Below are 25,648 nucleotides of genomic sequence, written 5' to 3' on the forward strand. Positions count from 1 at the left end.
GAAGTTAGAAAGGCCTTTTTCGATTTCAACAATATTGATGATCAGGTAGCATTAGGACGCCATCAGGACCGTGTATCTACCTGAATTACGAACCTCAACGGACAACAGAACCGTGGCCTGAATTCCACGCGGTCGTGATACGATATTACATGCTTCAGAGAAGAGGGATGTTTTTTTCTTCAATCTACTCTTCGATCGTCCCCCGGCCCAATCATCACGGCAACACCTTCAGCAGCATACTGGCCACTTCATCATGTCTCCTTCGATCATTCCGGCGTCCCCAATAGCGCGCGAAGAATTCAATCGGTGAACGGAGGGTCGCCGAGTGGAGGCTCCATCCGTAAAAACGAGCCTAATTGAATGTCTGAAAGGTAACGAAGATGATGAAGCAGAGGGTGGGGGGCATAAAACCTCCTTCGGCGGCCCCAAAAACCACACACACACTTGACAGAATTGCCCTTCACGCAGCCAAGCGGTTTTTTTTGTGGGTCATACGGGGTTCAGTGTAGTAGCGTTGCAGGCGAAAGTATTAACAACAAATTGAAGATTAGATTCGGTGGCAAAACGGCGGCACGCAGCAGCAGCAACCAGCAACAGCTGGTTGATGATAGTGAATGGTTGTTTGGATGAGGGATACTAATGCCTCCCCCTTGGAGGGTACATAAGAGTCCGGCGGGGAGGGGTTGCTCCAAATTCCGTTCACTAGAAACACTTCCATTCTTCCTCCAATTGGATGCCATTTCATTTTGCTGAGTGCGCTGCGAAACATGTTCCCAATGGTATTGGCAATCGGATTACATGAGCCTGGGTTAAGGGTTCGTCGCTTGTAACGGTGTCGTTTGTTTGCGGCTCACCGAAAGGCACCATATACATCGCTTTACCACTCGCCATTTAACGATCCAAGTACAATAATCTCTAACGAGGTGGCTAGAAAACGAGCAAAAAAAACCTACCATTAATATGTCGTCTTCATTCGTCCGCCATTCGCACCTTCGAGCAGTCGCGTTCGATAACAGCTCATAAAGCTGTCATTGGGTCGACCGGTGTGGAACCGGGCGAATGTGGACGAGTACTGCGTATGTCGTTCGTTGGCTGTTCTACCGAGCAGCAATCCGCACCACAATTCACCACCAAACTCGCTTCTCTTCCTTTCGCAGCGCTCCGAGGCACGCTCCGTTCAGTTGGCCGTCCGGGTACACAAAACGCTGGAACTGGCCGACGACAAATTCTACATTATCACTTGCGGCAAAGCAGGATTCGCGAGGTAAGTACAGCGAAGGGGGGAGGGGAAGGAAACTGCGGGGTTCAGATCTATGCAGACACCGTACCCGGGTGGACCCGATTAGTGCTAATGAGCGAGAAACGTGTCATGATCGCGGGGTTCTAACATCAGCAGCTGCCCAGCTGATCAACGGCGTTGCGTGCGTCGGTTGAGGTTGTTGTAGGTGTACAATTTATGGAATGCCCGTGGAGACGCACGGTTCTTACCACGACCGACCACGTTCTAACCGACACGAGGACAAATTGGGCATGAGGATTGCATGATTCCGCGTCACCCAGCCGCGCCTGGCCCAGTTAAGTGGCCTTCATGAATATTGCAGCCGCGGCCTCGCGGATCGAAGGGGCCCTATCGAGCGTGGCCCACGCAGAACGTGTAGCTATATCCGGACACCGAGTGACTCGAGTCTCGAGAGCCGGCTTCAGAATCAATCACAACCAGCAGTCGGCGCGTGTTGCCTTATTGAGTGAGGGTCTTGAACCTCGCCAGACCCCGTCATCCGGTGGAATGCGTTCGAAATATGTGTGCGATCCCCGGGAGCTACTCGTGGGATGGTCGAGGTCTTAATGTCTTAATCGATATAGATGTTGTGAAGGTTCAAAACACTTCATTTCAATCGGAGCGGTTTTATTTTTTAATCGAGACGACTTTCTGTAAAAACACATATTTCTTGTCTTCTCTTTCCATTTTCACGGCATCCAACGCAGCGAAGACAGTGGGGCCGTTGCTCTGAAGTTCCTCGACAACAATGGCAACCATGTGCGGGAAGCGGTGTACAACCGGGAGTATACGATCAAGGCGGAAGTGAAAAACTCCAACGGATCGTACGGCATTCGGGTGAAGAACTGTTTCGCCTTCAACAAGAAGAACGCATCCGTCGCCCTGATCGATGACCGCGGGTAAGGTTCAGCGCGATGTGACCGGTTGTCGGGTGTCGGGGGCATCCGTTGTTAAAAAAATGTTCGCCTTTCTCCAACCTCACGCTCCGATTAGATGTCCACTCAAGAACGACACGATGACGCGGTTCCGGACGAGCGCGGACGGTACCAGTGCGACGGCGATGATAACGTCGATGTTTAGGTTCTCCGAAGGATCCGAAGTGAACTTTCAGTGCGATGTGGTGCAATGCAACGGCCGTTGCCCCGAGCTGGACGATGCAATTTGTAGCAGCGGTGATGGGGCCGCTGTCCTGAAGACAGCGCGTGCCCTCGGACAGGTCGACGATGGTATGCAGCTTGCGGCGACAACCGTGTTCGTGACTGATCCGGCGATCGCACCGGGTAAGTTGCCTCGGGGTGATGCTTGTGTATCGCACAGCGTACACCGATAGATCACGCTTTAAACGCGATTGTCCGTTTCGTTTCATGCGATTTCAGCGATCTGTGCAGATCCGGGCATCCGTCCGCACTGGTTACTGTGGCTAACGATCGCTCTCGGTGTCCTGTTTCTGATCATGCTGCTTATGAACATCTTCCTGTGTACGGCCATGAGCTGTAGCTGTGCGCAGACCGAGGTAAGACATCGCTCGTCTGTTCATCACAAAACTCCGTGCGAAATCTAACGCGAGGGCTTCCATCATGCTTTTCCAGATAATCGAAAAGGAACCGTCGATCATCGAAGAGTACGACCCATACAGGAGTTGGCACGGATCGCAGTATGGTTCGCGGTACTCACTGCACGGTGGCCGTGATGGAGGGCACAACAAGGGCTACACGAGCGGTGGCAGCACGATCCATTCCAACCGATCACTACCCATCGACTCGGATCACTATGCGATCGTTCACAGTCGACCAGGATCGCGACACTCCGGGCTGCATGGCCATCGGCCTCGAGGACCACCGAGCAATATGTAAAACCGCGTCCCGTGCTATCGGCTGACTCGGAGAGATCGCACTCCGTCGTGCGGTCGCTTAGCGGCGGTTGTAGCTCCCTTTCTCCAAATCCAGCGCATGCTATGCCATCCGAATCCGGTTGGAGGGGTTCTCTTTCGTCCAGGGCTGCGCAAAGACCGAAGCCTCACGCAGTGTCCCCTCTGCCGTTATTTGTAAATAATCCAATCAGCGTAAAAGCGGAGTCCAATGGGAACATGGAAAGGGCGGACAAAAAAAAAAGGAACAGGAAAAAGAAAACCGGGAGCGTGTGTGCTTTTGATGCACACTGACGGCAGACATTTTACCTTAACGCTAGTGAGTGAGGACATTTTACAGTGAACCATGGGTGAATCCGTTTCCTGGAAACAGAGACAAACGTAGCGAACGAAAGATTTCAAATCCTGTCCATCTAACGACCGGTTTGGTGGATGCTAGACCACCGTGGGCTAATGGTATTCTTATATTCATTATCACACTTCACAGTACACTTCAGCTTTCTTCCTTCCTTTCGTCGTTCGAAATTCGGAAAACGGGAGCAGAAGACTGATATACGCCATTTAACTGTAGGACTTGCTTAGTGGCTACAGCGATGAGGCGTGCGATCTTCCGAAAGATAAGAAGGAGAGATCAAACTGTTGCTAGCATTTTTTTTGCTTGCACACCACAACCCGAAGAATCCATTGGCCCACTATAGAAGTAGTTCTAACGGAACGGAAAGCAGGAATGCAGCACACGGTCGTCCTTCGGTACACAAACCCGAGCTCACCAGGAACGATGGTGTGTGTACACTGTGAGAGCAATGAAATAGATTAATAATACACAATACAGAGAAACCGACACAATAGTAAGCAAAACGGCAACGCAGCTTAAAGCATATTCTAAGCGGTTGCAACGTCACCTGCACTTACAGAAAAAAAGGGAATGATAATGACTCATAATTGTGTAAATGCGGTAGAACAAAATAGATAATAAAGTTACGTACACTAATACGATAAATTGCTCCGCTTTGTGAAAACCAAAGAGAACAGAAAGAAACCGAAGAAACACTTTTGAGATGTAAGAAAACCTATTAGTTTATTAGCTAAACACTGTCTCGTTACAGTGTTTGTTTGCGAAGCTGACATGCGGTTGGTCAATCCATAACGAAAATCCATGAATATTCTTCCTACGCTGACTGGAACTTTGCTGATGATGATGAACTCTCAGAGCCGGACGATGTCTGCACGGCGATACGGCATGCACACACTAATCCAAGCTACCAACCAAAAGATGGTAGCATTCGAAATTTACTGGACAGCTCATTCTATGTGGTAATAATGGGATCAATATAGTACCGAAAAGGGGTCCGGAGCGTGCTTCTCGTTTCGTATGGTCAGGCGATCAGTTTGCCTCCGTGCTGAAAGTGATCTGTATGTTTTTGCCCATCTTGTCGACGTGCACCTCTTTGCTGTTGGTACCATCCGAATCGTGATCCATGATCGAATCGGAAGCATCTGCTTCCGGTGCCTCGGTTGCCACGACTCGAACGTTCTGAGTTTCTTGAGAAGATACATCTGGAAGGGACAAAAGGGCATTACATTAGTTGGTTGGTAATTATAGCTTTCTCATACAGATTTACGGTTCAGCAAAAACGGGTACCTTTTTTGTGTTCGGTGTTTTGGATGGTTATCTTAAACCCGGACACCATGGAAGCTGGAAGTGCCGGCCCTTCCGGAACTTCACTTTGCTCCTCGTGCTCGTACTGGTACGAAGTGTGTTGATCATAGTCATCCTCTTCCTCCTCCGCGTTCAATCGATCATGCTTGGAGGCGCTTCGGCCGGCATCGGCCCCCTCGAAACCTTCCGTTTCCTTCGTGGGGTCCACAGCGGACCGATCGAAGGCTGCATTATTGGCTCGATTTCGGGCCCCATTTTCTTCGAGCATTTTCACATCCGCCTTGAACCGTGCCTCGATAGCTTCTACACTATCCATCACCTCTTGCCGCTTGCGATCCATTATGGCTGCAAAGTGAGGGAAGAAAAAAGGAACCCAAATTAGTCCTTTCACACTTCCTAGGTTCCGTACGACTCACCTTGATGTTCCTGTTGCCAGTATGCGAGTTTCTTCTCCATGGCAGGATCCATTCGCTTGGGAAGGAAGAATATCGGTGGGTTGGTTTTCGTTTGGATAAAGTTTCGCAATGGGCGCTTGGCATCTTCCCACAGCTCCAGATCCTTCAACTTGGCCACCTTCGCTTCTAGTGCGCGTATTTCCAGCTGTTGCCGCTTGCGGTCAGTGAACAGACACTGTTTTTCCTTGCGCATGTTTTCCCGTTCGATTTTTTCCTGCTCTTCGAGCTTCTTCTCGATCAGGGCCTTCTTTTCCTCTTTGGATTTGAGTTTCGATTCTTCCTGAGAAAACTTTTGCAGTGTGCCAAGCAGCGAGCCGAAGATGCGCCGATTTCGGGCACGGGACCGCTCGTCGGAACCCTGCGCAGCCACAATCTCTTCCTTTGACGGCTGCTCCTTGATAACGCGGGAGAAAATCCGGGGCTTCTCGTAGTCGGGTTCGCGATTCGGAGGTCCCGAGAGGCGACTGAACACGGACTTTGTTTCTCCTATGGCACGGCGTTTGGCTGGATGTTGGCCACCGTCCGAGTGCCGCCACTCTTGATCCCGTCGCTGACCACCCCCGCCGGGCCCACCGGAAGGTTCGAAGCCCGCCGAATGTCTTTTCCGTGTTTCAAAAGAACCGGACCCACCGCCGGCCACATTGTTTCCTCCATTTGGACCACCAGCGTTGTTGTTGTATCCGGTGTTTCGCGCGTTGTTGTACTGATCCGGGCCGGACGGATCTCGGCCGATGATTCTGCGGATGTTTTCGTTCAGACCTTTGAGGTTGCTGCGGGCGCGATCCAGCTCTTGCAGCAAATCACTACAGCCTTTTACCACTTCGGTCGCCATCGTAATAGGTGCTGTTGTTTCGCTGTTAGTTTTGGCGCTGTTTTTCCATCAGAAGTTCCAGAATTTCCAAAAAAATCCACGACAAAATTGATACTTTGAAGCGCACACACACGATTTCCCAGGTACGCACGCACAAAACACAGACACTATTGCCTCTGCAGCAAAATCGATTTATGACAACTGGTGTCACAGCGCCACGATGCGGGTAAACTGAGAACTAACATCAATCGACGAAATAAATCGATCAAATCGAATTATAATCGCGCGGTGTCTACACGCAGCGGAACTAGAGATAAGTAGTTTAAGAAGGCTACTATCATGTTTTAATTAAATATCATAATTAGTACGCACATCAACTGGGTTATAAAGGAATAATAATTTATTTTCAAGATATTGAAGGAGAAATTATTTCAAGTTCTGGCAACACTGCCATCGCCGGTAAACATAAAAAATAAAAATAAAGTTCGCGCTAATTTTTTACTGCTCCTCGGGAAAGATAATTCAATTAAGTGAAAGTAAGTTCTTTCCTCGGCATATTAACCCCTCAACTTCTTTCTAAATGGTCTCCAATAATTTCCGTTCAGATGGCCAAAATACATGAAGCCCTCAAGCCGATTCAGTGGCTGATAGGAACTTGGGAATCGATCAGCGCTAAAGGGAGTTTTCCTACGATCAAGGATTTCACGTACAAAGAGGTAATTAAGTTCGAATCGCTCGGCCAACCGCTACTGAATTACGAATCGCGCTCGAAACATCCGGTTTCTGGAGCCCCGATGCATCTCGAGAGTGGGTTTCTTCGCATAAAGCCGGACACTAACGAAATAGCATTCATGGTGTCGCACAACTTTGGCCTCGTGGTGTTGGAAGAGGGAACCGGTGATGAGCAAGGACTGCAGCTTGTATCGAAATCGGTCGATCGCATGTCCTTCGCCAAAGATCCTGCCGTCAAAAAGATCCAGAAACGATATCGCCTAAATGCGGATGGTACGCTACAGATAGAAACGGATATGGAAACTAGCAACACTCCTCTGACGAACCATCTCGTTGCGGTTTACAAAAAAAATGAATGAGTCTTCAATATTAACATTTTCTTAGTGAAGGAGCTATCATATATAGTATTTGGGGTTGCAAATTATAGGGTGCTTGTTGGGTAATATGCTTGTAGTTGTGCGCTGGCTCAAATAAATAATTAATGATCACATTTTGCAGATAATTCCTCTCTGTGTAGGACGCTGTAAAGAAACGGATGTTTAAAGATTATACCCAATAATCCATCGTAGCCTTACATAACTTACAATTTGCTTATAACATGGTTTATCCAGGCATTTTTATCAGTTGTTAATCGCTGTCTTCTTCTTGCTCCAATTTAACCATTTCATCCATCGCACGTGCAAAAGTTTCTTCGTGTTTTGGTTTTGTGTCGTCAAATAGCTCTATCATTCCATCAATATCATCGATCATTGGAGACTCACATATTCGAATACCATTTGCTGTGAGCATTTGGTCAAGGGATTCAATTTGATTCCATTCTTCGCTTGTAAAACTATTTTTGATATCATAGTACTCATCGAATTCATCTTGGAGGTCCACTGGCGTCAAAGTTGTATGATCTGATGCAACTGGCTCATTTTTGACTAAATTTGGGAGTAAGGCGTTGCTCTGTTGAATGGATGGTTCCATATCTACCATTTTTTGTTCTTTTGATATTATCGTACAGCTTGGTGAAGGTTGCTCATTAGAACCGTCCATTGGTTCATTGAGCACTTTTTGGTCGATTGATACCTTGTTCTGTTCTAATTTTATTGTTGGTTCATCATTCTTTTCAAGTGTTTCCATATTATTGACCGAGACTTTTTGTCGTTTAGATCGTTTTTTCTTTTTCTTTTTTTCTGGACCAGGTTGATCCTTAGTTCCTTCCACTTGTTCATTGACGGTTTTATGCTCAGTTGATTCTTTGTTCTGCTCTGGTTGCATGTCTGAGTCGTTCTTCTGTTTAGGTTCTGCTATAATTTTCATCTTCAAAGATTTACGTCTTTTGGACATTTTATTTTTACCAGAGGAAGATTGCCCCTCAATACTTTCAGTTGGCTCATCGGCAGTTTTCTGCTCAAATGATACGTGGTCCTGTTGTGGTTGCATGTCTGAGTCTTTCTTCTGTTCTGCTATAATTTTAATTTTCAAACTTTTCTGCCCTTTCGATTTATCCTTTTTGTCTGAGCAAAGTTGCCCCTCAATACTTTCAATTGACCCATCAGTGACTTTATGCTCAAATGGTACTTTGTTCTTTTTTGGTTGCATGTCTGAGTCGTTCTTCTGTTTAGGTTCTGCTATAATTTTAATCTTCCAAGATTTACGTCTTTTGGACTTTTTATTTTTACCAGAGGAAGATTGCCCCTCAATACTTTCAGTTGGCTCATCGGATGTTTTCTTCTCAAATGATACGTTGTCCTGTTGTGATTGCATGTCTGAGTCTTTCTTCTGTTCAGGTTCTGCTATAATTTTAATTTTCAAACTTTTCTGCCCTTTCGATTTATCCTTTTTGTCTGAGCAAAATTGCCCCTCAATACTTTCAATTGGCTCATCTGTGACTTTATGCTCAAATGATACGTTATCCTGTTGTGGTTGCATTGCTGTTTCGTTCTGGTGTTCAGGTGTTACTATATTTTTCGAACATTTTCGTCGATTGGACCTTTTTCTTTTGTTTGAGCAAGTTTGAGTATCGGTGATGTTGTTGTTAGATGAAACATTGTTGTCCTGCTTTGGTACATTAGCGACCACATTAGTCAATGATTCTTTCTGCATCATATTCTCTTGTTTTTTGGCACAAGATTTGTCAATAGAACAATCTGTTGTTCCAGTTTTAGTTCTATTGCTTGATGATCCATTATTTTGTTGTGTTTTACTTTTCAATCTTTCTTGCAAATTTGTTCGTTTGGACCTGATAGTTTTGCTTGAGCAAGGTTGAGGTTCTGGTGGATGGTCGCTATAAATGCTTTCAGGCCAGAATTCGATGATCGTAAGTGTCTTTTCAAACGAAGGATATTTTTTAAACAAATCGTGCAATGGTAAATTCCTGTCCTCTTCCGGTAGAATAGTACGCAATTCTTCCACTACGTTCAATGGAGTACCAGCATCTTGCATTTCCCTGACACGTTGCAACATTTTAATATGAATGATAGCCGCCCTAGAAATAATAATTTTTACAATTTTCAAGCACCAATACGATATAGTATTACTGGAGAAACGATTATGCTTACTCAACTGTTTTCATTTTCGAGGGTTTCGATTTAAAGTTTAAAAGACTTTGCAACTGTTCGTACTTTGCATTCTGCTTCACCAATCTCGAGTGCTCACGGAGGCATGCGGTTGTTTTCCTTTCTAAATGTGAGAGATATTAATTTATTAGATTTTAAATTATTTAATATTGTATTGACTTTTTATTAAAAGGTCTATAATCACCATTAACGTTGTGTTATAGTAAAACTATATTTAAAGAGATTACAAATTAGTAACTCAATAAGTAGTAATTAGTAAGAAGGTAATTAGAGTTTATTTGCATAATCGATTATTGCGGTAAGGTGGACAACAGACTATATAAAGCATAAGGGCATAAGGAAAAGCTATACTCCGGGATTCGATGCGAGGATCATCTAGTCGACGATGGTGCACGCTACCAATAATGCTAAGTTCGCTGTACATTATAAGCGATCGAGATGTATACTATAAGAGAACACCTTGTTCGTTGTTGTTCCTTTATTATTTTTTGCATTTTGTATTACAATCTAGGTCATCTCCAGTATCTTGGATTTGATCGTCTGTAGCAACTGGACCTGGTGTAAACTTTTTTTTCGTTCCGCTTTTTGTCCCTCATCCCAAGATGGGATTCCACATCGCACAGCTATAAATGTGTTGGTTTACTAGCGAACAAAAGAATCATGGGTGCGGCACATTTAGAACAATGAAAAGTAGTGTTTTTTCCAACGGTAACTTTAATTTTTTTTATTTGTTGAAACATGTCTTATTCTTTCATTTTAATAACTTTATATTTTTGATATTTTAACCATTATTTCAAGGGTTAGTTTAAATATTACTAATTCAGTTAAAATATCACTGTTTTCAAATATTAACCTACTTTACCTTTATCTAGATTTTTCCAATACTGCAATTCACTCTCCATATCGTGGGCTGTTTGTTCGTTTTCCTGCGGTTCACTTTGTGGATCCTGATTACTAGGTTGCGATACTGCTGAAGATTGGTTTTTATTCCTCCCTGTCCCAGTTTTTTTATTTCCTCTTCCGCGGCTCCCCATTACTTATTTTGAAACTAAATTTCTTCGCAATCAACAAAAATTCACTTTCTTCAATCTACTGATATCTAAACTGACGAACGAACCGATTACAAGTGCGATCCATGGAGTAACGGAAAAAGGCTTGTGAATGACGCAGAAAGTTGCATCTATGCATCTATGTTGCACTGCATTTAGTATCAAGATTATTAGATTTGTCACGCGTGAACTAGGAATGCATATGACAATTGCAGATTTGAATGCACCGCATCTTTGTTTGAGCGTTTGAAATGAGCGTTCGTATTTTTCCGTGAGCGTTTGCATGTTTGCATAGCTGTATGTAGTACGTACAGCTGTGGAATAAGTTAAAATTAATTCGTGAAATTTTAAGAAAAACATAACCGATCCAGTCCGTCCATGATTTTCCTTAATTGTCCAATCGTTGCCACCAACAGATTGGATACCTACAAAATAGAGGAGAAATGTTAAAAACGACTACCAAAGTGAAATTTCTCGATAACAAAAATTTTCATTTAGATCTCCGTAGATGGTGCATAAAGTTTCCGAAGAAAATTTCATACATTGTATGAATATTTATTAGCGAAAATCTACGAATATCAATATCGTCGAGCGCTATTCTGTACTGATTCTTGTATGCTACTGGCAGAGCCAGGGGATGATACAAAATTGTCTGCTGTTCAGGATGGAAATTTCCATAACGATAAAGATAGAATCACGTGTTGGAAACACTTCATATCTTCTTACCCGGTGTCTACTCCAGTAGATTTCTGCGCATTCTCAATTTGCATCAGGGCATCATTCTAAGATAATCTATACAATTCCATTTTTTGTAGATTCGTTTTAAGAATAAGTCTATATTTGTGAATACACCGATAAAATGTAAATCCGATCCCACTATGGAAGATAGTAGTAACTGTAGCCATCAGAACTGTTGGTAATAAACCATTGGTGATTCGGGTTTGTACCGTGCTGTTGTATCGGTAGCGGCTGTGACGTTGGCACCGAAGGTTGCGGCGGTTGTTGGGCTACTGATGTCGGTGCCACTGTGTTTGGAGTTGAAACCGGGACCATGGCCATGTTGTTGTTGCAATCGAAATCTATAAAATTGCTCGAAGGCATCATGCTATTGTAGGGTGCTGGGCGATCGTACATGTACTCGTCAGGTGGCGGCGATGGCGTTGTCGGATACTCTAGCTCACGTTGCAGATGCCGAATATATTGTATCGCCACCCTGAGTAAAAAGCACTACTTTACTATTTTCCTACTAAAGGCAACGTAGAGTAGTTTTACCTTAAACACTCGATTTTGGAGTATTTCTTTCCAGATGGTTTCTTATGCGGCAACTTAGTTCGTAACAAATCGAAGGCCTTGTTCATATCGCGCATCCTGGTACGCTCGCGATCACACGCGGACTTTTTGTAATCTGAAAGTAAGCATTAAACCAGGGGTCGAAAATGGTTGTCAATGCGATGGTTCATACTTTTAGAAGAATACAATTGTAATTAACCTTTCTCGATCTCGAGCGCCCGTTTTCTCCAGAGACTCACGTCACATTGACTCATCAATTCTAAGGCCGAAGAGGTGGAAGAGCAGGAGGAGGAGGCAGTTGCTGAGGACGGTACAACGGATGGAGATGCCGCGCTGGATGTACTACTGTTAGCGTTGCTAGTAATGGAATTGGTAAACGAGAGAACTACATCTTTCACCAGCCGCTCACTTTCCTCACTCGTGCCTGCTGCGTTGATCCGTGTAAAGTCCATCGCAAAAATCGGTGTTTGTGACCGATTTACTACATCGTTCGCTTGCAGCAACGTGGCAGGTGGCGATGAACGAGGTGGAGTTAATTTCAGTACACTGGGCATGTGTGATAAGGTTCCAGCCTCGCAGCGGTTTCCGATCGTATGCTCATTATTACCGAATGTCCTGAAAGCTGGAGCGACTGGGTGCGATGAATGTACGGAATGCACAGAGTGCGTCGAATGCAGCGAATGCGTCGAATGAACCGAATGCGTCGTATGTGTCGAATGTGTCGAATGCTGATTGGCCAAAGTCGTAGTACTCCGGGTTGGATAGCGTCGTTCCCCGTACGCTGTAGATGGATACCCTTCGGACACGGTTCCGGACTGTGCCGGAAGATATGATGCTCCTGAAGTCCGCACTGAGCATATGACCGAGTGACCGTGCACGGTACGATGAGCACTTACAGCAGGCCCGGTGTTCTGTGGAAAACTGTTGGATTCTGGGTACTCTCGATCGTTAGTAAGATCGATTGCTATTATATCAGCGATGTTCATTATGCATTCGTCTGTAGGGCCGAGCACTGGGTGAGCACTGTACACGTTTATTTGTACTTTAACTCATTAGTAAGCGAATCGATCCTCGGTTACGGCGTAAGAACGGCGCAATAAGTCACACAAAGTGTTCGCAGATATAACCAGCTTCAATTAATATAGCGTATCTTCAACCGTTGGTCACCACTGATCCCTCCCTACTGTTCTGCGACACTTCTCATAAGCCTTTCCAATTCATACTAACGTTGTCTAAATTCTCATTCGACGGTGTACCCCGTTGGGCTACCTGTCGATTCATCGGTGTAGAAGCTCCTTAGTTTGAAATTGAAACATGTCGTCTTTCTCTATTTATTTCCATGCTTGTTCCAATCCACAATTTCCACGCTGTAGACAAGCAAAATCATAAGTTTTTTTTCCCTTTCTCTCTGATGTAGCCTTTCCTTGAGACACGATCGGCATCGGCGGTCTTGTGTGCACAAGTGTCGCTAACCCGTCCGCCGCTTCTCCGACTGATCGATGTTTGTGTAGAATGTGGAGCAGAGCTATTGCTCAGACCACACGCACCTACACCCTCGCCGGTACTCGGCGCTTTTGTTCGCCCGCTCAAGGCTCATTAATCTTCTTTAGAACTCGAAGGAAGTGTACAACGTGCTGCTTCCGACTCCTTGACGCATCTTTTACGGCGTAGGACCGGTAGCTTTGACCCTGGTTCATTCATTCCAACGCAGGGAGTATATTGACCGGCGATAAAGGAGACCTTGTAAGCTCATCTGAGAGCGTAATTATCAATGGAAAAAATCCTTTCACTATGCGCAAAAAACATTTATCAACTAATCGTAATCATGAAGTAAAATGAGGGAGTCTTGTATTTTATAGAAGAAAGTAACTAAAATTCAACGCTCGTGAAGAATGTGTTTATAAATTGTTTGCCTTTTGAGTTGTGTCGAACCAGTGTGATTTAATTGACAATAATTGTTTAATTTGTTAAGTAAAGCAACATGATAAGTAGCCCATTCAGTTGATTTTCGGGATAAACTAAAAACAATATTCTCTCTCTACTCTTCTTGTCATCCCTCTATATAAGATAACCCAACAATTCCTGTGGCACTTGTAATGGTTTCGGGAATATTGAGAATGAAATTGCTATATGTTGCATGTATAACGTAGGTCAAATATCATTTATTCGTCGAAAAGGAACTAGCTTTTTTGCGGAAAAGAAATAAGCAGCAGAACGACGCTTCCATAAATTAAATAAATAATTAGTTCTTTCCAGCAAAATCGCACCTTGTCATTTCTTGCAATGCAAGCACAAACCATTCTAGCGACACTAACGAATGCAGAATAGTATAACATACATCTAACAAACCGAAGCACTGTTGCCGAAAAGAAGCACCATGACGGCCATATGATCGTCATGATCTTCGAAGTACCGATGATTGCTTGATTTCACGTTGCGTTCAACAATTACTTTTGTTTAGCCGCCTTCTTGTCTTTTCCCTTTTTCTTACCATCGCCACCGGATCCATTACCGGCATCCGAACTGGCGATCGTAAACTCATAGTTGAGCTTCCGTGGCGTCAGGAACTGGTTCAGGACTTCCTCCGTCACATCTTTCCTCCGCCGCTGGTGATCGGCCACGATCGGTTGCAGTGTTTCGATAGCGATCTTCTTCATTTCACCACTCAGCAGCTCACCCTTGCTGTACTGAACGCGAATACGTTCCAGTTCCGCGTCATCCTCGAGGAAAAACCGAAGCAACTGGAAGCTCACGTCGATGTCGGTGTTACCACCGAGTTCGCGGTGTTCTTCCAGCGTTGGCCGTCCACCGGAAAATGCATGCTTATTGATTTTGGTTTTGATCTGCTTCTCAGTATCGGTCAGAAAGACGGCCGAGTTGGTGTCGCTGGCTGACATTTTGGTTCGCGCACCCTGCAGCGCCGGAAAGAAGCTGGAATGAATCAAGGCAGGCTTCGGGAATCCTAATCGTGGCGACACATCACGTGTCATGCGGAAGTACGGGTCCTGATCGATCGCGCACGGAATCAACACCGGCAGTTTATCGTTCCCGAAGATGAATGGAAAAGTCGTAGAAAAGGCTGGTGCGGCTTGAGCAGCCGGGAAACCGATTTTGCCAATCACATCCGAGTCTCCGAACCCGAATATACCCTTCACCTGATTAAAGGTGACGCACTTTTGAATGCGAATGATGTTTTGATAAAACTGTGGACACTGTCCCATGAAATCAAGATTGGAAAATATGAACGTTTTCTCCGGATCAAACCCGATCGCAATGATGTCCTTTGCGTTCTCCCGTGCCATCCGCATCGACTGTTCGATCGTCAAGTCTTTCCATAAGGTCTTTTCATCGTCGGTCAGCTGAATGACCAACGGAACGTTGAACGCTTCTTGAAGCCACCTGCAATTGAAACCATCATTTACATCATCCATGTGCTAACGGACTCTACGGACACACCCGCACTTACTTGGTCACGATAAATGGCACCAAATGACCCAAATGCATCGAGTCCGACGATGGTCCGCGGCCGGTGTAGAGGTAGAACTTCTTTCCCGCTTCCACTGCATTTAGCAGCGTGTGAAGGTCACGATGAGAGAAGAAGATGCCACGGCGAATCAGATGGTGAACCGGTTTTCCGGCAACCTTTTCCAGCCGTTCGATGAGTGTCGCATCGATGTGGGAGCATCCGAAACGTTCTGCAAGTGCGATAAGAAATGAAATCTGGTTGGTCGGCATAATTCCACCTCACCAATCTCCACGTTTTCATACTTATCAGTTTATCGTAATCTATTCCGGCATCCGAAGAACTCGATACCGTCCACGGGTCTACGACGTCGTCCTCTACCGCCGTAGAACCGTTCTCCTTCGGCGCACTCTCTTCCAGCTGCAATTGCTGCACTTCCGGCAAATCGCTCATGGTGTCTGGCTTCGTTTGAGGACACAACTTGCACCGATGTTTTTAAGATAACGGATTCTGATTCTTGCACCGGAGGACCGCACCGCGAGTTGCCAACAAAATAATTAGAATGTCAGCATGGGAAGTCAAGCCTCCCATACATAGCATGCGTTACTTGCGGCAGATGTGGCAATGCACGTTCAGACTGCAGGCGTAATGCGTACAGTGTTGTGCAAATGTCTAGAATAACTGCTTTGATCACTATAAAGCAACGTTAATGATGAAAATATTACAGCTAATTTCTGTTATATTAACAAACAGCATTTTGGTTATCCTATTCCAAATGCTTTTCCATACCACAAGAAGGAAGAGTGACATACATATGGGAAAGAATTTCACTTGTTTTGAAATCATTCCATCGCTACTTTTGCTGATGTTACCGGCTTAAAACTAGACTGAACTCGCGGTCTCAATGTGCACTGCCACAATTGCCGCAAGTACCGCAGTTGACGCAAGTGCAGCAGCCGCTTTGCCGATGCCTTTAACGCTTAAAAGACCTGCCGTCAGAACAATTTCGGGTCTCTTAAACAATAAGAGACCCGGTTGCATACATTTTGACATACGGGTGGTATACTAACAGAAATTTCAATAATAATCTATTTGGCATCGCGCGTGCGACAATCGCGGGCTCGTCTAGCGGTCGCTTCTGGTGGTCGCTGAATATTTCCTCCACCAACCATTCCTCTTCAGCACGGCGCTGAATTCGCTGAGTTGACGCTGAGTTTGCTGAGTTGACGCTGAATTTTCTTTGTGTGCGGTCGGAGTTTTTTACCACCTTTCGCCGAAGTTCGGTCACAGTAAACACCTTTTCCCGGATTTGATCAGCGAAGTAGCAGAAGAAAAGGGTTGAGGAAAAGGCAACCAAAAATAGAAAACGCCAAATCGTCCCAGGGCAAGGTTTCCGGTGTGTGACGTCCATCCGGGTGTTGTGTTTTGTGTCCGGTTTTTCCGTTCTGACTGTCGTTCTCCCGTCGTCGTCGTCGGCGAAAAGTTCTCCTGAACACCAGGTGTTTTGCGACCCAACCAACGCCCGTGTCCGTCAGTGATCCTCCCGGGGGGATCCGGTGATGCACCCACGGAAGAGCTGCGTATTATGAGTGTGCACGGCCGTCGCCGTCAACCATCGTCTCCGTCGTCTTCGTCACGCCCGATGGGAAGCGGGGCAGGGTGTTGGCTGCCCGTCTGCACGGGTTAAATGGCCAGCTGGGCCACGGCCAGGTGTTGAACGACGAAAGGCGCTACCAAGCCTGCTCTTTTCTATTCCCGTGCTTGTATGTGTGCGTGTGTCTTCTTCTTCTTCCTGTCCGGCGTGCGTCCCAGATCCTGGCGTAGGTTCGAACGTGTGATTGATTTGAGTGTTTTATTGGCAACGTCGTGAACGAAAAGGGGCGTGAGACGAGGGGAGATAGGTCACTTCACGAGCGGAAGTTGGGCGCCTGGCTGATAAAACGCGTAATCTTGGCAGGAAAAACCGCGATAGGTGCAGAGAAAGATAAAACCGAAGCGGCGGTGGTGATTCCTGTTGCATTGTCCTCGTCTATGTTTTTTCGAGGCTGTGTGTGTGTGTGAACGGCATCGAGTCCCGATAAGACGGCCGAAGGATTTATCTGGGTGGTGCACCCCGATAAAAGTGTCACGCGCTGCCGTCAACCCTCGGCGGCTGGAATCTAATCTGCGAACCATCCGGTTGATTTGAGGCGTTCGCTGTGTGGTGTCATCCCCGGGAATCGGTTCGGAATTCTAGTGTGAAGAGTTAAACAAGCGCACAAAAAGCGCAACAAATCTAGTGGCCCGCGTTTCCGTGAAAGTGAAAGCAGCACATCCGAGTGATCCGGTTTTCTCGTTCGTGCAGGTGCGTTTTGTGTAGAAACCAAGAGGGATGATTCGGGAAATTCTGAATCCCCAAAGAGCAAAACCCAAACCCCAGCTCCGAGAGGGCACCGCGTGAGAAAGTAGTGCGATAAATAGTGGGGACGCCACGGTCGTGCGAGAGCGTCGTGAGCACGAGCTCCGTTGCCATAGTTCCCGGTCCGGTCGTTAGGGTAGTGTCTGCTCCTGCTGTGCGGTATCACCGGCGCAATCGCTGGGTCACACCAGCGATTCCAGCTCTAGTAGTAGTGTGCGGGCTGTAGTTCCTTCGGGCGGTCACTGCGTCGTCTCGACGGCCGATTTTCCGGTCCTACTCTGCTGCCCTGTACTCTGCCCCCATCACGGTGATGAAAATTTATTCTTTCGCGAAAGTCGTTCGCTCGTTCGCTCGCTAACTAGACACCGGTCCGGAGGAGAATCCGGGTGTTCCGTGTGAAAAGTGGGATTTGCTGTAACCGACCCCCACACAGGAAAGCGGCAAGATGACGGACAAGGTGACAAAATTCGAACGGATGGGCACGAACAAACCCGTCCCGATGAAGCTGTTCGCTGCCTGGGAAGTGGACCGGACCCCATCGAACTGCATTCCAAGGTAGGTCGTCCTCCCAGCACCTAGAACTGGTCTGACGAGACCCCCCGTTTCCCACGTCCTGTGAATCATGTCCCATATTATTCGCTTGGCACAGTTTCAACCGCAGTGTTTACTAGGATTTGCATTCTACTAAAATTCCTCGAAGAAAATGCTCCATCCAGCGAGGCGTTGGGTGGGATTTTTTTCCCCGTCCCATCCCTTTTGCATTTTAAAAACGCTCTCTCTCTTGATTTGCTCATTAAATTTACTGGGACAGCGCCTGGAATTACTTTCTGGAGTGGTTGGACGCGTTCTCTGGCGGCAGCATCAGCAGCAGCTGCTGCAATTGTAACAGAAAGTGCAATCATGTTTGGATGTATGCAATTTGCCTCTCTGCTACTAATGGCGCTTTATGGCGCCGGAAGTTCACACTCTCTCTCTCTTTCTCTCCGTCTCTCTCGCTCTTTCGGTGTGTCCTGCGATGCACACACTCTCTTTGGAACGCTCGCTCTCTCCCATGCTCTCGTGATTGGGAAACTTGAACGTTACAAAAATTGGATCTCGTGCCAAAAGCTGGCCAATCCCGTTTTCTCCCCGGGGTTACAATTCGCTGTAAATGTATTGCGTTGCACATTTGAGCTGAACTGCTGGCCCACAAACTACCACCACCTGGCGATGGATTCTGCTCATTAATAAGAGTGCTTAAGCCCATTTGGTGCGATTCTCAATTATGGTTATGGAAGGATTGAGCTGCTTCGTTATGAGTCACGGGCGATGGAATTTCTTATTGGTTCTTGTAAATGAATGCATAGTTTATGTAACTGGTCAATGGGTTTACGGATCTTTTGAGCTTGTAGCCGGTGAAGAAACGTGAAAGTGATGTCCTTATTGGAGTAATCGTCGTTGCAAATGCACCTCCACATCCTCGAATGGGTGTTGATTGTTTGTAAATTTGAATGTTTTTGAAATATTTATGATCAGTTATGTTCATTTTTATGATTAGATCATCAAAGGAACATCAAAGACTCACACAAAAACCTATGATGAATCTTTTGCTTCCGAATTTGATTAGATTTTTCACCCTAAAAAGTAATTAAAATATGGAAATCATTGAGTTTTAACTATTACTCGCAAATAGAAACCGATGAAAAAGCGATGTACGAATTTATATTAATTTTCAAGATGGTGATGTGGTCTCGAGGTGTAAATTGACGCAAATAGAAATGAAGAGCACTCTACACCACTACAAAATGGCCCCTGGATATTGAGCTTTTCGGAAACATGAGATTGAATCATTATCTCGTTACTATTCAACAGACAGATTTTCCAAAACTCCTTTCTTAACCGTCCTTTGGGTATTTAGCTACAACATCTGGGTAAATAACATAATATAATAGCTAATAAAGGCTTTAAAAGTGGTAAATTGTGTCTGCCGTCATGTTTGCATTTAGAACAAACATGTGCAGTCGTGTGAGAAAACTTACTTATCTTTAGCAAACGGAAATATTTACTACAAGGTCTGGGCGCCATAAAAGATCTGTGTTCTATGAAGCGCATTTCTTCGCACAAGAAGAATAGATTTTGATAAGCGCTTTGCGGTGATATGATCACAATCGCAGACGAAAATAAAGAAATAAGTAAGTTGTCGCATATTCTAAAAATATAAATCTTATCAAAAATCTGAAAACAGCGTACATTTCTGGTTGAGAATTGGTAGGATTCGATTATTGAAAGCCAGCATGAGCCATTATTGAAATCTATAGATTCCCATTGTTCTGGTCGTCATCTTTGGCTTCGTTTCTTGCTCGCTCGCTTCACGACGATTTTCCACTCATCAGCGAACGATGATGGGGTGGTAATGGATAGGAGAATCATTGAACCCGCTAAGCATATGTCGTTGACCCAGATAGCCGGGTTTTCACTTTTGATTTTGACCTGACAATCAGCCCTTCTCTAGAAGCTCGCGCGAACTCTTGGCACCGTGACGAAGCCGGGAACTCAGGCCACCCTTTTTTTCCAACAAGATCGACCGTAGGTTTTCCCCCATTCGTCATTCACGACAATCCACCAGTTTTTGGGGGTTGCGGGATGGATCTGAAGGGATTGGAAATGGGAAAGGGATGAAGAAAAGTGTTATGTATGCGAGTGGCGTTGTCTTCGGGGCTATTGACGGTGGAAAGTATGCTAGTGTGTGTGTGTGTGTGGCTGTGTGAGGCGGAAAAGAATGGAGAGTCAGTCAGGTCCAATTCCTGAACGTTTTCTTCATATCCGCCCGCACACTCAACTCTCCAGCCCTTCGGCACCTTGTTCTTATTAACCCAAAATGAAGAAGTGAAATATGTGTTCCTCTCCGGCGGGTCAAATGGGGTGAGGGGCAAAGAATGAGGAAGAAAAAGGTCCCAGAATCTAGAGAGATAGCTCGCTGGCTCGCTCGACCGACCATTATTCTGATGCTTCTGTTTGGTGCTTTTGTTTTTTGAAATCGTCGTCGTCGTCCTCGTTGTCGTCTTTGGGATTGGGCTGCCTAGCTCTGTCCTCTGTCCTCTGTCCTCTGTCCTGTCCGTCTCACATTCCAGCTCATCTCAAGCGTCCGGAGTAGCCTCCATGATGACCTCGTGACGCGGTAGCACCGTGTGTGTGTGTGATAATAAATTATAAAGTATTCTCTATTTATAATACTTTTCCCCGGCGTGATGAGGATGTGCTGCGCTTGGCCTGGTGGATCAGCTTCCCTTACCTTGTCTTGCCTTGCCTTGGCCTTCAGCGCGCTCTACCCTAGCTCTGCTCTGCCCGGTTTATTGCGTTTTTATGGCCGGATTTAGGTTCCGTTGCCTGACTGTTCAAAGCGAAAGACGCGAAAACTGTTGCAAAGATAGCGGTCCAGACCAGCAGAGGAGAGCGGGAGGGGGGGTGTTCGTATCACGTCGCGTTCACATTTCGCAGACGTTCCTCACACCGCCTACGCGCGATCGCGGCCATCGATAGTGGGCTGGCGACGAAGGCGCGCGATTTTGGTCGCGGGTTTTTATTTTTATTTTTCCAACAACGCTTCAAAGGCGACGAGAGCAACTCCGGGAAAATACACGGACTAAAAAGACGCAATCCTACAACACGCATCGGAATGGCGCATGGTTGGTGTTGATGGCGGCGGCCACCGAACGAAACCACCAAATGCGCGTTCCGGTGTAATTTATTATAATTTTAATTACTCTTTTGGTCCGGTCTGCCGGCGGCCACCCTGCGGCGCTACTACTGCAGCCACTGCGGCTAATAGTGTGTTTATAGTTCGTTGTTGGTATCTTATGTTTGCCTCACAACGTGGGTCACTTCCAGGGTGCGGTTCAGGAGCGAGAGAGAGAGAGAAGGAGAGAGGTGGGGAGGAGAGAATAGAACGATCCAGAGTTGTTAAGAACGTGGACGGACGAACGGAAAGAAATCCAGTTTGTCTTTCTTCTCCCACCTACGGGGGCGGGTCAACAAACCGTGCACCGTTGCTACCGACTTCGACTTTGCCACCAATGAACCCCCCTCTTCCCTTTCCCCATCGACCTAGCCAGCCACCGCTCTCGCTACCATGAACTCACGCAACCAATTCAACGAAGCTACCGGAGCCTTCTGTGTGGGGCGGGTTAAGGTGTTCGGCGGTGTTCTGAAGGTGGTGGTGGCGGCGCTGGTGGTAAGATGAAAGATTTTTCCGTTTTTCCTTTGCTTACCGTCGGTCGGTTCGATACGCTCCTTCACTTCAGGCTGCAGAGCCAAAAATGCTTCTCCGGCTAAAAAGACGATGGAAAAAAGGGATTTTAATTAGATTCCATTTCCCCCCGTTTGGAGGTAGATAGGAGGAGTCAAAGGATGTCTGTGGCTCGTGTGTACGTCAACGGATGTCGCCCTAATGGGGCTAATTGTTGGCTAAATGGGTCTGAAGAAAACCCGTCTTTTTTTTTTTTGGAAGGGACTTTCTTCGTACTTTCTACGTGTTAGCGGAAGGTTTAAATATTTATAAGAGGATCAAGCATCTGCTTTCCGTACGATAGGATAATACATCTCTTCTTCACGTTACCAACCTGTCAAGGGGTTGTCAATGTTGTTTGATGAAGCATCACGCCCACCCCCCTCCCCCTTATTAGCACCAGAACGGAGGACGATCGATCGGCTGCGTGTTGGGTTCGGGCCATCGGTCCTTTTTCCAACGGTTTCCCACCCCCCAATGTAACCGACTTGCAGCAGATGAGCGGAACGGAAGATATTCTAACGGATACGGACAGATACGTCGTTTACGTCATCCCCAGGGGGGGACGGGGACGGGTACGGTGGTGGATGCACACACGTTATGGTATGCGAATCGAAAGCATGGAGAAACATTCCACGTAAAGCTATGATCAATATTGGAACATAATTGGATGCCGTTGCGATTGCGACGACGACGATGACGATGACGATGGTGATGACGAGAGGAAGGGCAAACCATGTGGCGCTCGGGCATTCCGATATTAATATAGAATCCTTTTTCCCATGACGCTCCTGCTGTGCAAAAGGATGTGTGTGTGCGGTTGTGTATTTCGTATTATTGCAATTCCTCGTCGTTTCGAGCGCTCTTCGTGTGTCTTTCTGATGATGCCACCACATTGATGTGACAATCTGTAGTTTTGTGGAAAAGATGATGCTACCTCACCTTCAAAGATAGAGAGAGAGGGAATAGAAATGCTTATTTATATGAAAAACACTATCCCGTTATCACCGTTCTAGAAAGGATTCCATGTTGATCAAATTTTGGTTGGCATGAATCATCAAATATTCACGAAATGGCTTAGCTATCCACACACACACACACAGACATACACGCGCGGTATGAACTATGCAATTCGTCCGATGGCTCACGGCCAAATGATTTGCACAACGATTTGGACACCCAGCGCCTGAGGTGTTGTGGTGGGCTTGTTGTCCTCAAAACGGGGCCCACGATTTCATCAGATCGCAATGAGGCGCGAACACTCATCGCGACGTTTCTGTTTTCCGTTCTACATCATTTAATTAAACTGATCGGTGGTGGTGCAGCGGATTTTCTAGCGGACTAAACGCTTGCCAAAAATCGGGACGAAATTTTGAACGGAACATACCGTGTAGCGTGTAGCCATTTGGCAACGATGCATCAAGGTGACGATTGGAATGACCTTGAGTGGGGGTTATGAGCCTGATTGGATAAACAATCGAAAGGTAGCGAGAAGTTGTAAATGCGCCAAATTTGTCTGTTCTCGCCACTACTCGCATTTTGGTTCACATCACATTTTATTGTGTCATCTGATGACAATCCGGTGGAACTAAACAGTAAAAGGTCGCTCGGAAACGCCTAATGGATCGGTATTTTTAGACCTCTCAGAGCCTCGGAGTGTTTTTTGGTATACGTAATGACGGCGCGCGCATTGCGAGCGCAGGATCAATGTTTATCGCGCGATTCGTGTCTTGGAGGAAATCAGTTATGTAATCACTCAACAGCCGCCAAATATCCTTCCAGGACAAGCTGTGACTGGTATTTGTTAATTTGGTTTGGGTCGAGGTGCTGTGGTGTACCAAACAAACACAAAGACACAGCGATAGACACGCGCCACCCCAAGGTAGAAGCTGGAGTTGCCGCGATAGTACCTTCGCGAACAGGCCAAAGTGCCAAGCCAGAGGATCGTCCCCGGAGCTAAACCGTAACCCCGTGTAAATGCATGACATCGTCGTGGCCCCAAACCCAACCCATCCTACCGCCATTCCCGGTGTGACAGAATGGGGTGCAGGTTCCGGAAGGAAGCAAAAACGGAAACGATGGTTTGCCTTTTTTTTTGTTCCTTTTCGCGCCTACCTCCTCCACCTTGCGCCATTAGTGCCACCACTTCTTGCGCCGTCTGCTCTGTCGCTGCTCTGGTCTTTGGATATTTGTCGCACAACCGTTCGTTCCGTTCGGGTTGGGTGGCGTTTTATGTACCAGAATTGGAATGCCAGTTTGGGTCGCACCCGTCGAAAAGAGAGAGAGAGAGAGAGACTCGAGAGACGCTCCCTTCGTTCGTGCTGGTGGTGCTGGAAGGTCTTCCATGGCCAAAGGCAAAGCGAACTCGCCGGGTTGTCTCTTTGCACGGTGCTACACATTTTCGCCGATTTCGGTACCGGAAAACGACCCCCGCAAAAAAACGGGGTCCCAAAATCGATTTTGTGCCAAGTTTGGGCATTGGAAACCCTCCCTAGGGGGGGGGGGGGGTGGGGTGGGGGGGGTGCTTTACATTCTTCCAGCTTGCGCCACAGTCAGTCAGCCGTCGACTTATGATGCACTCTCTAGCACCCGGAGAGTCTCGGGAAACGGAATTTTAACGGAGATTCGATCGAATTCCGACCACTGCCAGCAGCAGCAGCAGCCACTGCAGCACCATTAAAGGAACTCAATCGAAAACAACAGCAACATTGACGGTGATCTGATGATCTCTGATCTGAAACTAGAGGAGGCCTGAATTGAGCGGCGAACAGCTCACCTTGACCATCGGTGTCAATCACTGTGTGCCGCATCGATCACCCGAAGGCACCCGGGGGGGGGGGGTAGAGCGTCTAGCTTATGTTGGCCACCACCACCACCACCTTCCCCTACATTGGTTCGTTCCTTCTTTGTAGTTTCTCGGTTTTTTTTTGCGTCATCTACAGCGACATCATTCGACGTCGCTCGAGGTGACCTGCCAGTGCTGGTGCTGCTGGTGCTACATAGTGGCATGGCTGGGGCAAGTATCGCGTTGCATGCCATCGGTGCGCGAATATGGAACAATGCTCTCGTTCAATGCCAATCGAGCGATCCGGTTTGGCATCACTGTCCTTGTCACGTCGCCGGCATCGGTGGCAGGTACCGTGTCCAAATTCGGCCGTAACCCGGTCTGGTCGACCGGTTTCTCGGTCTCATCTTCTCGTCTTTTATGACGTTTCCGGTTTTAGGTTTAAGATCCCTTGTCTCAATGGCCACGGGGGTTTTGTTTTGCTAAATAACAGATCAATCATGCTCCGGACTTCCTCATAGCCGAACTGAGCTGATGTAGTTCCTGTACCTGCTCTACACGGTTATAGTTTATGCGTCGTTTGACAGCAGAAACGCATCCCATGTCCATAGTGGTCCCCAGACCAATTAGAATGTACTCTCTCGATAAGTATCCCTCGCGGCGAGAAAGCAATATGCGTTGTTTCAATATCGCATCACGACCGCAACTGTGATTCCCTCCCCGTTTTGCGTTGACCTTGAGAACGTTCAAGTGATCCACTGACCATCACCCTCCTCCAACTCCTCCTTTTCTGTGTGCTTAATACACACAAAACAAAAAAAAAGGCGGAGACACAAACTGCGATGTTCACTACACACAATGGGCACTTCGGCTTCTGACTGACTTTTCCCTGTGCTTTGGACACCACCCATCCCCAGCCTTCGGTCAGTGGACGTAATCTTATCGGAGTGGGGAACTCTTGGTAGAAAGCTGGTGTGGCTGCGGCTACAGATAATGCTATTTGTTGTTGTTATGTCGAGTGACAGATAAAA

At 46.6% G+C, this 25,648-nt stretch overlaps 6 protein-coding genes across 10 annotated transcripts in view; 3 read left to right on the forward strand and 3 right to left on the reverse strand.

The window, feature by feature from the left end:
* Positions 1-4,138, forward strand: part of LOC125949332 (uncharacterized) — a 39,379-nt gene extending 35,241 nt beyond the window's left edge. For all 4 annotated transcript variants that reach the window (XM_049676292.1, XM_049676293.1, XM_049676294.1 and 1 more), the window contains 5 exons: positions 1,158-1,264; positions 1,987-2,178; positions 2,273-2,559; positions 2,656-2,792; positions 2,869-4,138. In XM_049676292.1, the coding sequence (XP_049532249.1) occupies positions 1,158-1,264; positions 1,987-2,178; positions 2,273-2,559; positions 2,656-2,792; positions 2,869-3,132 (987 nt within the window). In that variant the 3' untranslated portion in view covers positions 3,133-4,138. The remainder of the gene's footprint in view (positions 1-1,157; positions 1,265-1,986; positions 2,179-2,272; positions 2,560-2,655; positions 2,793-2,868) is intronic.
* Positions 4,139-4,197: 59 nt separating this feature from the next.
* LOC125949331 (pinin) lies at positions 4,198-6,209 on the reverse strand. Its single transcript, XM_049676290.1, has 3 exons — positions 5,223-6,209; positions 4,789-5,151; positions 4,198-4,703 (listed from the first exon to the last, which is right to left on the reverse strand). Exons 1-3 carry the CDS (start codon positions 6,091-6,093, stop codon positions 4,531-4,533), a joined length of 1,407 nt encoding a protein of 468 aa, XP_049532247.1. The 5' UTR covers positions 6,094-6,209; the 3' UTR covers positions 4,198-4,530.
* Positions 6,210-6,471: 262 nt separating this feature from the next.
* LOC125949439 (peroxynitrite isomerase THAP4-like) lies at positions 6,472-7,334 on the forward strand. Its single transcript, XM_049676446.1, has 2 exons — positions 6,472-6,608; positions 6,678-7,334. The coding sequence occupies exon 2, from the start codon at positions 6,678-6,680 to the stop codon at positions 7,161-7,163; it is 486 nt and encodes a 161-aa protein (XP_049532403.1). The 5' UTR covers positions 6,472-6,608; the 3' UTR covers positions 7,164-7,334.
* A 3,899-nt stretch (positions 7,335-11,233) lies between these two features.
* On the reverse strand, positions 11,234-12,986 carry LOC125949345 (uncharacterized). Its single transcript, XM_049676309.1, has 3 exons — positions 11,907-12,986; positions 11,690-11,822; positions 11,234-11,630 (listed from the first exon to the last, which is right to left on the reverse strand). The coding sequence occupies exons 1-3, from the start codon at positions 12,691-12,693 to the stop codon at positions 11,294-11,296; spliced, it is 1,257 nt and encodes a 418-aa protein (XP_049532266.1). The 5' UTR covers positions 12,694-12,986; the 3' UTR covers positions 11,234-11,293.
* Positions 12,987-13,840: 854 nt separating this feature from the next.
* LOC125949341 (tryptophan--tRNA ligase, cytoplasmic) lies at positions 13,841-15,733 on the reverse strand. Its single transcript, XM_049676305.1, has 3 exons — positions 15,476-15,733; positions 15,174-15,402; positions 13,841-15,106 (listed from the first exon to the last, which is right to left on the reverse strand). Exons 1-3 carry the CDS (start codon positions 15,621-15,623, stop codon positions 14,155-14,157), a joined length of 1,329 nt encoding a protein of 442 aa, XP_049532262.1. The 5' UTR covers positions 15,624-15,733; the 3' UTR covers positions 13,841-14,154.
* Positions 15,734-16,410: 677 nt separating this feature from the next.
* Positions 16,411-25,648, forward strand: part of LOC125949258 (phosphofurin acidic cluster sorting protein 2) — a 37,022-nt gene continuing 27,784 nt past the window's right edge. For both annotated transcript variants that reach the window (XM_049676141.1, XM_049676142.1), the window contains exon 1: positions 16,411-18,123. In XM_049676141.1, the coding sequence (XP_049532098.1) occupies positions 18,014-18,123 (110 nt within the window). In that variant the 5' untranslated portion in view covers positions 16,411-18,013. The remainder of the gene's footprint in view (positions 18,124-25,648) is intronic.

This window comes from Anopheles darlingi, chromosome 2, assembly GCF_943734745.1.
Source record: "Anopheles darlingi chromosome 2, idAnoDarlMG_H_01, whole genome shotgun sequence".
Taxonomy (NCBI): domain Eukaryota; kingdom Metazoa; phylum Arthropoda; class Insecta; order Diptera; family Culicidae; genus Anopheles; species Anopheles darlingi.

Excerpts from the sequence above, each read along its gene's own strand:
- LOC125949331 (XM_049676290.1), bottom strand. The coding sequence starts at position 6,093 with ATGGCGACCGAAGTGGTAAAAGGCTGTAGTGATTTGCTGCAAGAGCTG. Across the intron at positions 5,152-5,222 it reads CTGGCAACAGGAACATCAAG|CCATAATGGATCGCAAGCGG; the intron begins GTGAGTCGTACG and ends CTCACTTTGCAG. Across the intron at positions 4,704-4,788 it reads AAACACCGAACACAAAAAAG|ATGTATCTTCTCAAGAAACT; the intron begins GTACCCGTTTTT and ends TGTCCCTTCCAG.
- LOC125949439 (XM_049676446.1), top strand. The coding sequence starts at position 6,678 with ATGGCCAAAATACATGAAGCCCTCAAGCCGATTCAGTGGCTGATAGGA.
- LOC125949345 (XM_049676309.1), bottom strand. The coding sequence starts at position 12,693 with ATGAACATCGCTGATATAATAGCAATCGATCTTACTAACGATCGAGAG. Across the intron at positions 11,823-11,906 it reads GGCGCTCGAGATCGAGAAAG|ATTACAAAAAGTCCGCGTGT; the intron begins GTTAATTACAAT and ends GCTTACTTTCAG. Across the intron at positions 11,631-11,689 it reads TCCAAAATCGAGTGTTTAAG|GGTGGCGATACAATATATTC; the intron begins GTAAAACTACTC and ends CTTTTTACTCAG.
- LOC125949341 (XM_049676305.1), bottom strand. The coding sequence starts at position 15,623 with ATGAGCGATTTGCCGGAAGTGCAGCAATTGCAGCTGGAAGAGAGTGCG. Across the intron at positions 15,403-15,475 it reads AGATTACGATAAACTGATAA|AACGTTTCGGATGCTCCCAC; the intron begins GTATGAAAACGT and ends TCGCACTTGCAG. Across the intron at positions 15,107-15,173 it reads GTGCCATTTATCGTGACCAA|GTGGCTTCAAGAAGCGTTCA; the intron begins GTAAGTGCGGGT and ends TTTCAATTGCAG.